The sequence below is a fragment of the Aquarana catesbeiana genome, linkage group LG01 (assembly GCF_042186555.1).
Source record: "Aquarana catesbeiana isolate 2022-GZ linkage group LG01, ASM4218655v1, whole genome shotgun sequence".
NCBI lineage: Eukaryota > Metazoa > Chordata > Amphibia > Anura > Ranidae > Aquarana > Aquarana catesbeiana.
In genome coordinates, this window is record NC_133324.1 from 421851862 (window position 1) to 421865408 (window position 13547).

Below are 13547 nucleotides of genomic sequence, written 5' to 3' on the forward strand. Positions count from 1 at the left end.
TGGAAATCAACATATCTGTTGGTAACCGCAGATGTAGCATCACTCTATACGGCCATTTCTCATCATTTAGGCCTTGAAGCGGTGCAGCACTTTCTTTATCGAGACTCCGGTATCTCCATCACGCAAAGTAAATTTGTGTTGGAGCTACTGGACTTTTCGATGAAGCACAATTACTTCTGGTACAGTGGCACTCATTATCTGCAAAAAAAGGGAGTAGCCATGGGAGCAAAATTTGCTCCCAGCATGGCCAACTTATTCATGGCCAAATGGGAGGAGGATGTGGTTTTGAAGGAGAGGCGTGATGAGCTTATCCTATGGAAAAGGTTCATTGATGATGTCCTTTTTATATGGGACGGTGACATCGAATCTGTCATGGCCTTTCTATCCTTTTTGAATAATAACGATAGGGGCATTGTCCTTACACATGAGGTAAATGCTTTGCAGATTCATTTTCTGGATTTAAAAATAACCATAGAGAGTGGGAGGATCATTACATCTACGTACTTCAAAACAACAGACAGGAACGGATACATTCCACTAGATTCTTGCCATCACTGTTCCTGGCTGTCAGCAGTCCCAAAGGGACAATTTTTGCGACTCAGGCGCAATTGCACTAATCTAGAGGATTACAAAAAAGAAGCCTTGGTTCTTAAATCTAGATTTTTGACCAACGGCTATGAAAATCAGGCTCTAGATTCAATAATAGCAGAAGTGGGAAATAGAGATCGCCAGTCCCTCCTAGCTGATAATTCACCACAAGTAGAGAATAGAGAGGATTTTGGTTTGGCCTTTTTGACTACTTACTCCAGTCAGCACTGGGCCATTAAACGAATAATTAAGAGACATTGGCCCATTATAAAAAAACGATAGGGTTCTGGGGCCTCTGTTGGCAGACAAACCTTGTGTACTGTTCAGGGGAGCCTCAAACCTCAGGCACTTTATAGCACCTAATGTCCCGGACCCACCCACAAGACCTACCTTCTTTGGTGATCTAAAAGGTTTTTTTCCCTGTAAAAAATGCCAAGTTTGTAAAATTAATGAGTTTAAAGGAAGGAAATTAACTGAGTTCACATCAACTGGGACAGGTATCACATATCCGATTAAATCTTTCATCACCTGTACCACAAGATGTGTAGTGTATCTTCTGAGGTGTCCTTGCGGGTTAGAATATGTAGGGCACACTACCAGGAAGTTACAGGTTAGATTAGGTGAGCATATCGCCAATATACGAAGGAGTTTTGATAAACATAATGTTTCCAAACATTATGACCTTAAGCATGACAGGGACCCCACAGGCACGACGTTTTTCGCCTTAGAAAAATACATACCACATTGGCGAGGGAGCAATTGTAGACGTTGTGTATCCAGGAGTGAGACTAACTGGATATACCGTTTGGGCTGTCATCTACCCACGGGCCTAAATGTTGAGTGGGACATCAACTGTTTTATTAATAACAGTTGATGTCCCCCCTCTCCTGTCTCTTTCCCTTTTGTTTTTTCTTTCCCTTTTGCCTTCAATCTCCTCCTAAAGATAATGTCCTCCTCCTCTTTTCATAATGGGATTGCTCTATTCTATGATAAAAGTCTGAATTGGGACATAGTACTCAGATTGTGGATTCTGAACCTTATACATAAAATTTGGGTTTGAATATATATTCAAACTCTGTACTCCAGTTCCTCTTTACTGATATAATGTTTATTTATATGTTTTTTGTATTTTAGTTGCTGAAGGGTGATTCGAATGATCCTTTAGTCATTGGTTCTCTCCCTACCTTTTTAAAGATTTTTTAAAATAAAGTTTTTATGATTTTTAAGGGTAATATATTATAATCCATTGCTCTGGAAGTAATATCATGTTTGTCCACAAGATGGCACCATGATGATTCTATGGAGTTTTCCAATTTTTAATTGTAATGGTTAAAAAGCAGGGGCGTGTGACACTTCCCCTGTAATGGTAATTGATCTCAGCTTTAACATCCTCCTAGCGTAACCAATGGCTGAACCTCTTCATTTTGCCGCTCGGACATATAAGGCGCATGCGCAGACGTGTGGGCGTGCCCCTGATGTCATTTCTGACGAAACGGCCGTAGGGTTGACACGCTCGTACCGACGGCACATGCGCAGAGTTTTGTTTTGAAGCCGAGTTTGTTCCTTGCAAGGAAAAGTGTTTTATGGATGCCAGTGTGGCGTTTTTTAATAAATGAGAGTTAAAACGCTCTATACTATTGGAGTTTTCCCTTTCCTCTTGGATATCTTCATATTGGTGAGAGTTCTTTTTCCTGATTGTACTGCTGTCTGGAGGCCTATGGTGATCACTTGCTGATCTACATCCATCATCCCAGATAAAGTTCCAGTCGCTGTGGAGTGAAAACCCCAAGCTGTTAGCTCTATGCCTCTGATCAGAGGCTGTCTGGTAAGCCTTCAATCTATACCAGGTGACGGGCGTTCAACACGGTGACAGTCACGGATTTATCTATATCTATCTATATATATCTATATATTAAAAAAAAGTCACGTTTAATCGTTTCTTTGGACACGTTTTCTGTATTTTCTCAAAATATGTGGATGTGAAATTGGTATTAATGACGCACACATACCACTACAGTGAAGCACTTACTTATGTTATTGTTTATTTTATTTTTCACTATTTATGGATCACATATGAAAGTTGTTTGTCCTTCATTAGCAATACCAATTTTGGGTTTTGTATATATATCCAGCGCTGCACTTTGTTATATCTATTTAGTAGTGCCCTTATCAAGGTATAGTGCTTAGCTGCAGGATATTCTTTCACAGGTTGTTATATTCACTTAGTTATTGTTTGCACACCTAGCGCAAATTTTTTCTTTAGAAACATTTAAAAGTGAAGGACTAGCAGAGATGAGTGATCAAATTTTATTTGAATCAAAAACAAGAACTAACCATTTTGGGTGGATGGGCCCTTAAAAGCGTAATGAAAATTTGTGAGTTTAGATTTTTAGTTGTCATAAGCCAAACAACAAAAAAAAAAAAAAAGTCACAGAGCTTGGCATCACCAACAACTTTAAGGCTCCAGTCACACCTAGGCATTTTGAATTGCAGGCGGAATCATCGGGATTCTGCCCGCGATTCAAAAATCACAGCACAACACGGGATGCGTTTGCTATGCCTTTACTGCTTAATGGCACCTCCAATTGCTGTGCGTATTGCCAGCTAGATTCACTGTGCAGAGAATACTGTCAAATTTGGTACTAAATGTTCCTTAATTTAAAAAAAAATTGCAGTGGGGACCTCCTGCACTGTAAGGGTTAATTAAATGCTCATTAAAGCTGATGTGGCTTAGTGGTTAGTTTCAATTTGGACCAAACTTCACTAACAGATGGAGTGGCTTGGAGCACTGTATAAGCCGTGTAGCCTCAACTACATACAGTATACAGCGGGGGTCAGCAATCAGTAGATCGTGATTTGAGCTTGCTAACCCGCCATCATAGAGCTTCAAACAGAGTGCAATGTAGAGGGACTACTTGTAAATTTGGAGCTGAAGTAGTGAGCAAGAGCCGCATAAGCCAATGTCACCTCTGACTCCTGTCTCATGCGGAGTGATACCAACTGCACCCACCTCTTATCCCAGCTAGAGGTCTCTAGAGTGGTGCCAGCAGCAGGAAAGAAGAGATCTTAAGGTCAGTATGAAGCAGATTTAAACCCTTGATTGCCATACAATGCACGCAATTGTGACATGGTAGTACGGCAATTAGAGGGTTGCATGGAGGCGACACTGTGCCAGGCGATCTTTGACTTCTCTTATGTTGTTCAGGTAGATCTTCCCCTCTTTAAGGTTGCCTACCCCTGGTATACAGCACTGTGTTCCACAGTGGGATGGGAACTTTTTCTCCCACTCCCAAAACCAAGTCAATGACGCTGCTTGGCCATTCACAGACAAACCAGAAGCGCGCACATTAAGTGCAGTAAAGTTGAAGCAAATGCAAATTGGCCATTCAAAATTAAAATAGAAAAATCATGTACTCAACACTCCCAGCATGGGCACCTCTCTCTATTCACGCTCGTAGCAGTGCTGTCAGGTGGAGAAATGGTTAAACCTGGGAGGACAGACCAGAGCTCTATACACAAACAGGGATCTCCTGGATGACGTCCCATGCGGGAGGTGCAGTCTGGTATTCACAGGGAGCCTTGTATTCCAGGAACACAAAGCTTCCTCTGAATTGTGACATCACCTGCAGGCCTTAAGCAATATAACAACAAAATTGTCGCTCTTTTTTGTTTATTGCGCAAAAAATTAAAAAAAACAAAAAACGCAAAGATGATCAAATACCACCAAAAGAAAGCTCTATTTGTGGGAAGAAAAGGAAGTCAATTTTGTTTGGGTACACCGTAGCACGACCACGCAATTGTCAGTTAAAGTGACACGGTGCCATATTTCAAAAAATGGCCTGGTCATTGAGCAGCCAAATCTTCCGGGGCTGAAGTGGTTAATATTATGAAATCCAGAGATTCCTCATTATGTATATTATATGACTACAGAACTGAGAAACGGCTTAAAAAAAATCCCCCAAAAAAAGTAATATTATGTTGGAATCTTGTAAAGATAGATTAATTATTCCCATAGATTCACTAAAACGATAATAAAAATGGGGGATATTTTTTATAGCAAAAAGTACAAAATATTGTGTTTTTTTCAAAATTGTCGCTTTTTTTGTTTATAGCGCAAAAATTAAAAAAAATAAATAAAGAAAACGCAGAGATGATCAAATACCACCAAAAGAAAGCTCTATTTGTGGGGGGAAAAAAAAAAAAAAAAAGACGTCAATTTTGTTTGGGTACAACGTCTCACGACCACGCAATTGTCTGTTAAAGCAAAGGAAGGGGGTAAAATCTTCCGGGGCTGAAGTGGTTAAACCATAAAAGGAGAGTCCAGGTTAACACCTTAACATGTAATCAATAGCACAATTAATGCACATGATTTTGCAACAAAAAAAAAAATTTTCTTCTTTTTTTTTTTTTAGACAGCAGCTTGCAAAGCATTGCATTCACGATCAGTGGATTGTGTGTGTAATGCCAGACTCCTGCAGACACTCTGTACAGCAGTCTGTCTATACCTACGGGCTGAAGTACAGGAGAATCCATGAACTGTGAGGGTGCTTACCAGCACCCTTGCAGTTCTCTGAAAACTACAATCTGTTTGCTGAAGTGGCAACTCTGAATGAATGACGCGACTTTGGTATCACCAGCCTAAGACTCACAAGTGAACATTTGGAATGAAATGGAAAAGCACACTCAGAACTCAGATGGAGAGATTTACTTTAATCACGAGAGTCCAAGATCTTTAAAAAAAAAAAAAAAATAAAAGTAAAAAGGTCATAGTTACACCACCTATATGTCCTCCATTGCCTTTTATCTCAATAGGCTTCTTAAGGGGCTACCACGTAGTGTATACTCCCTTTCTTTAGAATCTATGAACTCTTCCAAACTAACCCTCTTGTTGAACATTTTCACTTACTGTATATCTATTCTTTGTCCTAACATCAATCTGGTTTTAATTTATATCTAGACAAGAGGCAGAATCGGATATATAGACTGACTATTCACTGAACAAGACTTGAAATACAACAGTCAAAATGTGACTAATACCAGGGGCCCAATAAGCTAATGATAGTGTGGCAAATGTTTGGCACGTTGAAAATTGATTTTGGCCCCTTTCACATTGGTGTGCCTAAAAACACAGTATGAGTTTAGCAAAATCGCAGATCGTGTTTTTAATGTGCTTTCAAAGCATTGTTTTCTGGATTCCTGACTCCCAATATGCAATTGTGAAAAATGGATATGTGACTCAAATCAACAGGGAGGTGCGGTTTTTGAAACAGGGTACCAAAAAATGTAGCATGCAGGACATTCAAAAAGCACTACAACCGCAGCGATCGAAGAGTGAAAAGTTCCACAGGATTTAAAAAGGGAAATAATTTTACAGCTTTGTTTTAATATGGCAAAAGTGCATCAGTGTGAAAGGGGTCTTAAGGAATGCGCCAAACTGTTAGGGCTTGAAAAGTAAGACATGAGCACTGTACCAATTGTTAAAAGAAAATCTCTAAGGGTAACATGTTGCACAAAAGTCACACAATCTGCACCAAATAATCGTTCAGAAATGTGTGCGGCAATATTTAGCACAATAGTAGCATGCCAAGAGTATGATGGTGCAAGACAGTCAAGATTATGCTTTATACGCCAAAAAACATATGTGCTGCATGTGTTTATTTGAAATGCAACGCAACCACATCAGATGTAACATGTAACAACTTGCATTCCTTCATAACCACCAATCTCAGTTTATTAGGCCCAAAATCTTTAAATTGCAGTTTGAAAACGGGATTGATATAGAGATGCAGTAAACCATGAATTATTCCTACACAGGGGTAACTATGCTTTGGAGTGTCCCCATGATGGTGGAGCGACCGCCAACGATTAGATGGCACCACTTATATTCATTCACGCCCTTTCATTCCTGTCCCACCACTGATCACTGGGCTCCTGCGATCTGTCCACACTCCAGGATGCCATCATACATAATTGGCTCTCCCAGGGTGGAAGAGGTATTTTAGGGAGGCCTCACCGGCGTCCACTTTGTTGAAGCCTCGCGGTGCACACCTTTTGAGCATTCTTTACCTAGTGAGTGCCTTATCTTTATGGGGTGAGTTTTCCCACTATAGTTATTCAAACCTAGGATCCCTTCACAAGTACTATAGGTCAATGAGAAAAGATTCAGTTAAAGCGGTAATAAACCAAAAACATATTGCAGCTTACAATAATCCTTAGATGTGGAGGGTAGAATGGAGAGCTGACAGGGGCCACTGGTGAGATAAATAGGTGATAGTAATAAAAGTAAATAATAATAATAATAATAATAATAATAATAATAATAATAATAATAATAATCCAGTTAATGTTTGGAAGTTTTAGTCCATTTTTCTTTCTGGATCCAGACCTCTGTTAAAGGTTCTGGTAGAGGTTGAAAGCGGCAGCCAGCTCAGGAGAGCAGAAGAGACTATGATAATGAGAGAAAGGGAGAGAGAGCAGCGCCGCTCTAAGCGTAATAAGTTAAAGGCTACTTTTCACACCGAGGCGCTATAGCTCTAGAAATAGCGACTCCATAACCTCTCCTCCCATTCCAGTGTGAAAGCCCAAGTGCTTTCGATGAAGGAGCACGTATGCTCCGGACACGAGCCCGCTCAAGCCATGCCCCCCCCCCCCAGCATCTGATTCCTGCTGACGTGCCTGCTGTGATATCCTCCAGCCTCAGAGCTACGGACACTATTGCAGCAGCCGGGGACTGATTCATCACTGCTGCCCAGCCTGGAACAGAGGGAACATCCAGTACAGCTGAGCAGAACAACCATAACAAAATGCCCGATTACCATTGCTCAAATGTGAGTGTATTTTAAAGCTCTTAAAACTAACTTATTACGCTTAGAGTGGTGCTCCTCTCTCCCTTTCTCTCAAATCCTTAGATGGGTTGGCTGCATTGGTTTACCTTTTTAAGCGCTTGCTCTGCACCTGGTGATCTTGCCAGTAATACACCACCTGTGTTAGAGTGCCCCCAACATTGATGAAAGAGCACAGGTGTACCTTTAGACCGCAGCATTATCAGTCTGGGGAGAGGGTAGTGTTAGATGTACTGGCAGATTTAGACACAGCAAGCAAATTGAAGCCAAACTCCAGCTCACAATGCTGTTACGCAAGCAGTCACAGCAACCACTTTTTCTGGGATTAAGGTTTTCCACAAATAAAAGCTGACCATTGCAAGCACCTGACAGTGGTAAAAGGTTTGTCATCACTCTAACTGCTACATTTGCAGGAGAGCTGTTCTATTGAAAAAGACTTGCTGACTGGATCACCAGGTGAAAATAAAGGAAAGCTTAAAAAAGAAAAACTAGTGCAGCCATCACATCTAAGCAGTAAGACACAATATAATAAATGCTTGCTTTTGGTTTAATATGACTTTAATGCTTACATTGTCCTTTCACTGCTGCCTTAGTTTGTACAATATACCCATGGAGGCTCATTCTACTGCAGCCAGTTTTTGTAGCCATTTAATTAAGCTTAGTCGACAGCAGCTGTTTTGGTGTGGTCACATGGTGACTTATTATGAGCGACAGAGACAATTTGTATTATATATACACACACACATATATATATATATATATATATATATATATAAAATACACACACACACAATATGGGAAGGTTTATCATCTGTGCTATACCCCACCATTTGCCGCAGATAAGGAAATTCCTATGGTCTTGGCATATGGCCTCCTTTTTGGGTTACAGACTGGTCACTGCTTATCTGTGATATACATAGGCACCTCTATGTGGAATTGCTTCTGCACCCTCTGGTGTTGATTCTGAATATTGTTTTTAGTAGTAAGTGTGAATAAACTGTGGATTTATAGCAGACCTAATGGCTTTCCCTCAGATAAATTAGAAGAAACATTTGCATATTTTTACTTTACAGAATGGGTGTAGTACTATACCTACTGCCCTCTCCTGTTGACCACTTTATGGATACATTGGCTATATTAATCATACTTACCATTGATGCACTACATAGGTTAATCATACTGATTGATTGTATCTACTGGCCAGTTTTCTCGATTCTTCAGCCAGGACCAGCACATCCTGGATAGACCTGCAGCAACTGGTTTTAACCAGTTGTATTCAACTTTTTTTAAATCTAACCAATTGTATATGTAAATTAAAGATTTGTTTCTTTAAGCCTTTTTGATATGTGTATTTATTAGACCATGCAGGGTACATGTAAAGTCACGCCCTATTTTGTTCTCATTTAGGATTTGTTTTATATGGGATGGTACCTTTGTAGGGTCATAATTGCCTCCACATTCATCCCGCATACATAACAGAGGTTAATCACTTGCCACTGATTGTATGCCCTTTAACAATATCCTTATATGACAGATCATTATCAAGAAGCAAATCTTCCTGATCAAGCTCATTGCGAAATGCGTGGAACTTTTAACCAACATTTTTGTCAGGAAATTGCACTTTTTTGCATTTATCTGTCATTAGACACTAGACTCAGAACATCCGCAGGCTGGAGTTAAGGAAAAATGTGTAGAACTGCTGGCTCTTCATTGCTGTGGAATAATTTTCTGGTCAAAGTATCAAAACACTGGACGAGCCAATAATAATTGTCTTTGTTCACATTTTAGGCATGTGAACATTGCGCCCCCCCCCCCCCCCCCCCCTCCGGTGTCACATTTGGCACCTTTCAGGGGGGAGGGGGAGCAGATACCTGTCTAAATATAGGTATTTGCTCCCACTTCCTGCCACAAGGCTTCACTTCCCAATTCCCTTACCAAAGATGCCAGCACCTGCACCGGGGAGCTGAGGGACAGATAGACTTCGGGTGAGGACGATGCGGGCGCTCTGGACAGGTAATTGTCCTAATATTAAAAGCCAGCAGCTGCAGTATTTGTAGTGGCTAACTTTTTTTTTTTTTTTTCGGCGGAACTCAGCTTTAAAGAGGATTTTTTTTTTTTTTTTTTTTTTTTTTTTTAAATGTAAAAAAGTAAAATTACCACATCAACTACACTAGAAATGCTCACGCCTAACTTTCACATACCTGAGGAGTTGAGAATTTAACTTTGGGATTGTTATCTATCTCCCATAAACCTTCATTAAATCCCTTTCGTTTGTTGGGTTTGCCATACTTCTCCTTATTTTCTTCATATGGGAATATGTCCTTTGGTCCCAAAAAGGCTCTTCAAAATGAAAGGAAACAATTTTTTAATTTGCGGCTCACATATTAACAAGCATAACAAACCATTTTTTTTTAGTGAGTGGACTACCAATTAACTGACAAACTTTTAGTCATTAGTTTACCAAGAATTCATTAGAGCAATGCTTTGCGAAATATCATGTTCTGTTCAACACATGGCTACTAAGAATGCAGTTTGAGTACCATTTAAGAAAAATTTCAGTGCCTGACAGTTACCAATCAGAAAAATTGTGCCATGACCACAGTAATAGGTTGCAGTATGTTACTGTTCTTTGCATTAACTTTCCACACAAGAGTGTGTACCTACTTGCACACATATAGAAACACTTAAACCGCTACTACAATGCCTAAAAGAGTTAAAGTAGATATAAACCCTCACTGAAGTTTGCTAAAAACTACTGTGCATCAAAAAACATTTCAATTTTTTTCCCCCCATTCCTCATCCGTTGTTGCATCTAACTGCTGTTGATCTTTATGCAGCCACTTCCTATCGACATGCACTCACTTCAGCAACAGCCACATAGCATTGCTCAGTGCAGGTTTCCAGTTAGTGACAATGTCTGTGAAATGTGTGTCAGCACTGTAGTCAGGAGAACAAAAAAAAAAAAAAAATAGAACCTGTAGCTTACCAGAAGTGCTCTACCTTTTATAATGCCACAAAAAAATTCAGGCAGTACAGTATTATAAAACAAAAACAGTGTCACTAATACTGTACACTGATAATAAATCCTTCACACAATTTATGAAACCCAACCAGTGACAAAATTCTGTGAAGAGACTCCTAAATTAGACAGATGTCCGTAAATGAGCGTTCTATTACTGGTCACATCTTTACCACCACCTGAGTATAATTATTCACGCACCAGAAGTATGTGGCATTATTTCAGGTCTCATGCACTAGTAAACCCCGTTAATTTGATTCCTTCTCAGATTCAAAGAACTAGTCACTCAAATTGCCTGTGGTCTACCTGCAGCTGATATTCCCCCCCCCCCCCCCCCATTTAGGCCCCCTCACACTGTCCAGCAGCGGTTTGGCCACAGCTCAGCGTACCTGCGGTTTTCATGCGGATTACCTGTGGTTTTCCTGACATACAAGCCATCGCCCTGACAAATCACCTGCAAATAACTGCATTTATTCCCCCCCCCCCCCCCAGTCCTTGGCACAATTTTCTTCCACAAGCTGGTCCCCGATGCCAAAAAGTTTGGGCACAGCTGCTCTAGGGTGTCTGTATTCAGAAATTATATGTTCGGGGGTTTTATGAAATCTTCAGGCCTAAAACGATTTTTTTTTAAATTTTGTTAAAAAAAAAAAAAAAAAATGCATACACAACCCTTGCTATGGAGGGGTAAAAAGAACAGTTCACCTTCTGGGACGTTACACCCATTTGCTTTGTCAAAAATAAATAAATAAAAAGTAAAAAAAAAAAAACCCCCACACACACCTTGCTACTAACTTTTTTAGCTGGCTCCTAGATTCAAAAGACTGCACTATGGGACTTGTTGTCTGTATTCTGAAAAATAGGATTTTTATAACTGCTTACCTGTAAAATCTTTTTCTTTGAAGTAAATCACGGGACAGAGCCAGTGGGTTACAGGCCACCTTCAGGTGATGGACACTGGCACACCCTAAGACAGGAAGTCTACTCCCTATTTAACCCCTCCCACTACTGGGAGTAACTCCGTTTTTGTAGCAAAGCAATACACGTGTATACTAGAAAGAGGGGCGGGACCTCTGTGTCCCGTGATGTACTTAAAAGAAAAGGATTTTACAGGTAAGCTTTTATAAAAATCCTATTTTCTTATAGTACATCACGGGATACAGAGCCATAGTAGTTACTATGTGGGATGTCCCATAGCAATGCCAACTGAGGGGAGGGAGACGCAATAGAATTAGGGCAACATGAGACTAGCCTCCCTGGCGGTATGATTCTTTCGGATTTTAGGTGCTGAAAGCGGTACAATTATTTTGCATGGAAATTTGGCGTTTTATATTGTAGGTCTGTAAATCTTAACAATAACACACTTAAATCTGTCCAAACCAGAGTCTAGTAGATATCCCGGGTATGATAAAGTTTGAAACACAAAAACATAAATTATAATATAATAAATAAAAATAAATAATTAAAAAAATAAAAAAAATAGTAATAAAATAAATTTCCCCACAATTCACTATCGCTCAATTCTGCAAGTGTTCTAATTTACTATCGCTGTTTTCTAGCTGGTCTAAAGCCACTTTTGACGTAAAGGGACACTTTTTGGTTGCTATGGACAATCTCCAGTTTCCAGGCAGAAAGAACAGTGTATATCATGTAAAACTGCATGCAGGGCATGGGCCAGAGCACTGGGGACAAAAGGGATGTGAAATCATTTCATACAGTACTGTAATCTGTAAGATTACAGTTCTGTATGTGTTATGATTGACATTTTTTTGAATTTGCCGCCAGGCTCCGCCCCCGTGCGTCGCGCCGCTCGCAGGGAACGGAGCCTGGCACGGAGAGGCTTCCAAGGAGGACGGAGCCCTCGGACACTGCGGGGGACATCGCAGGATCCCGGGGACAAGGTAAGTAAAGCCGCCCCAGGATCCTGCAATGCGATCCCGAGTGTGGCTCAGGGTTACCGCTAATGGTACTGAATTTTAACCCCGAGCCACACTCGGGAATACCGCCAGGGAGGTTAAAGGAGTTATACTGCTGCCTGCAGCACACTACGCCCAAAGGCGATATCCTCATGCCTTTTTACATTCACCTGATAAAATTTGGTAAATGTATGGACTGAAGACCAAGTAGAGGCCTTGCAGATTTGAACCATGAAAGCTTTGTGATGCACCTCCATGAAGCACTAACAGCCCTAGTGAGGTGTGCTTTAATATGAAAAAGGTGGAACTTTACGCCTTAAACCACAAGCTTGAATAATCACTTATTGAATCCATTTAGGAATAGTAGATTTCAATGCTGCCTGTCCTCTTTTAGGACCTTAACGCAACACAAACAAGTGTTGACTTAAAATATGGAGGCCAGACCGTCCCTCGGTCGCTGCCGCCGCCATCTTCAGTGAGGGAATCAGGAAATGAAGCCTTGCGGCTTCACTTCCCGGTTCCCTAATGCGCGAGTCGCGCTGCGCAATCCGAATGGTCCCTGCTGCCTCTGGGACCCGCGTGTGTCCCAGCAGACAGTGCGGGGGGACGGGAAGAGGTGAGTCTATGCCCGGGAAGTGGGTACAAATACCTGTCTTAGACAAGTATCTGCACCCCCCCCTCCCCCCTGAAAGGTGCCAAATGTGACACCAGAGGGGGGGGGTTTGAGGGTTCTGAAAAGCAGAGGTTCAATTTTTGTGTGAACCTCCACTTTAAATACATTTTGACTGCTCTCACCACATCAAGAGAATGTAGTGACTTTTCTTCCACAGAACAGGGTTCTGGGAAAAAATGAAGGTAGAACAACATCCTGGTTTAAATGAAAACCTGAGACTACCCTAGGTAGAAAATTAGGATGACACAAAAAACCTTATCCTTGTGAATAATTAAATATGGCTCTTTACAAAAAAGAGCAGCCAACTCTGATACCGTTCTTGTAGAAGATATGGCTACCAGCAAAACTAGTTGCCTTGTCAAAAGGATCAAGGGGATATGTCGTATTGGCTCAAAAGGCTGTTTCTGTAATGCCGACAGAACTGAATTCAAGTGCCAAGAGTTCAGGGATGACTTAATGAGAGGATTTAAGCAGAGTTACCCCCTGAATAAAGTTACTAAAGCAAGTGGTCG

General features: G+C 40.8%; 1 protein-coding gene across 1 annotated transcript in view; it reads right to left on the bottom strand.

Moving 5' to 3' along the window:
- The window catches only part of PSIP1 (PC4 and SRSF1 interacting protein 1), a 179837-nt gene that overhangs the window by 108070 nt on the left and 58220 nt on the right, over nucleotides 1–13547 (bottom strand). Inside the window, exon 4 of the mRNA XM_073635722.1 lies at nucleotides 9632–9770. Coding sequence (XP_073491823.1) covers nucleotides 9632–9770 — 139 coding nt within the window. The remainder of the gene's footprint in view (nucleotides 1–9631; nucleotides 9771–13547) is intronic.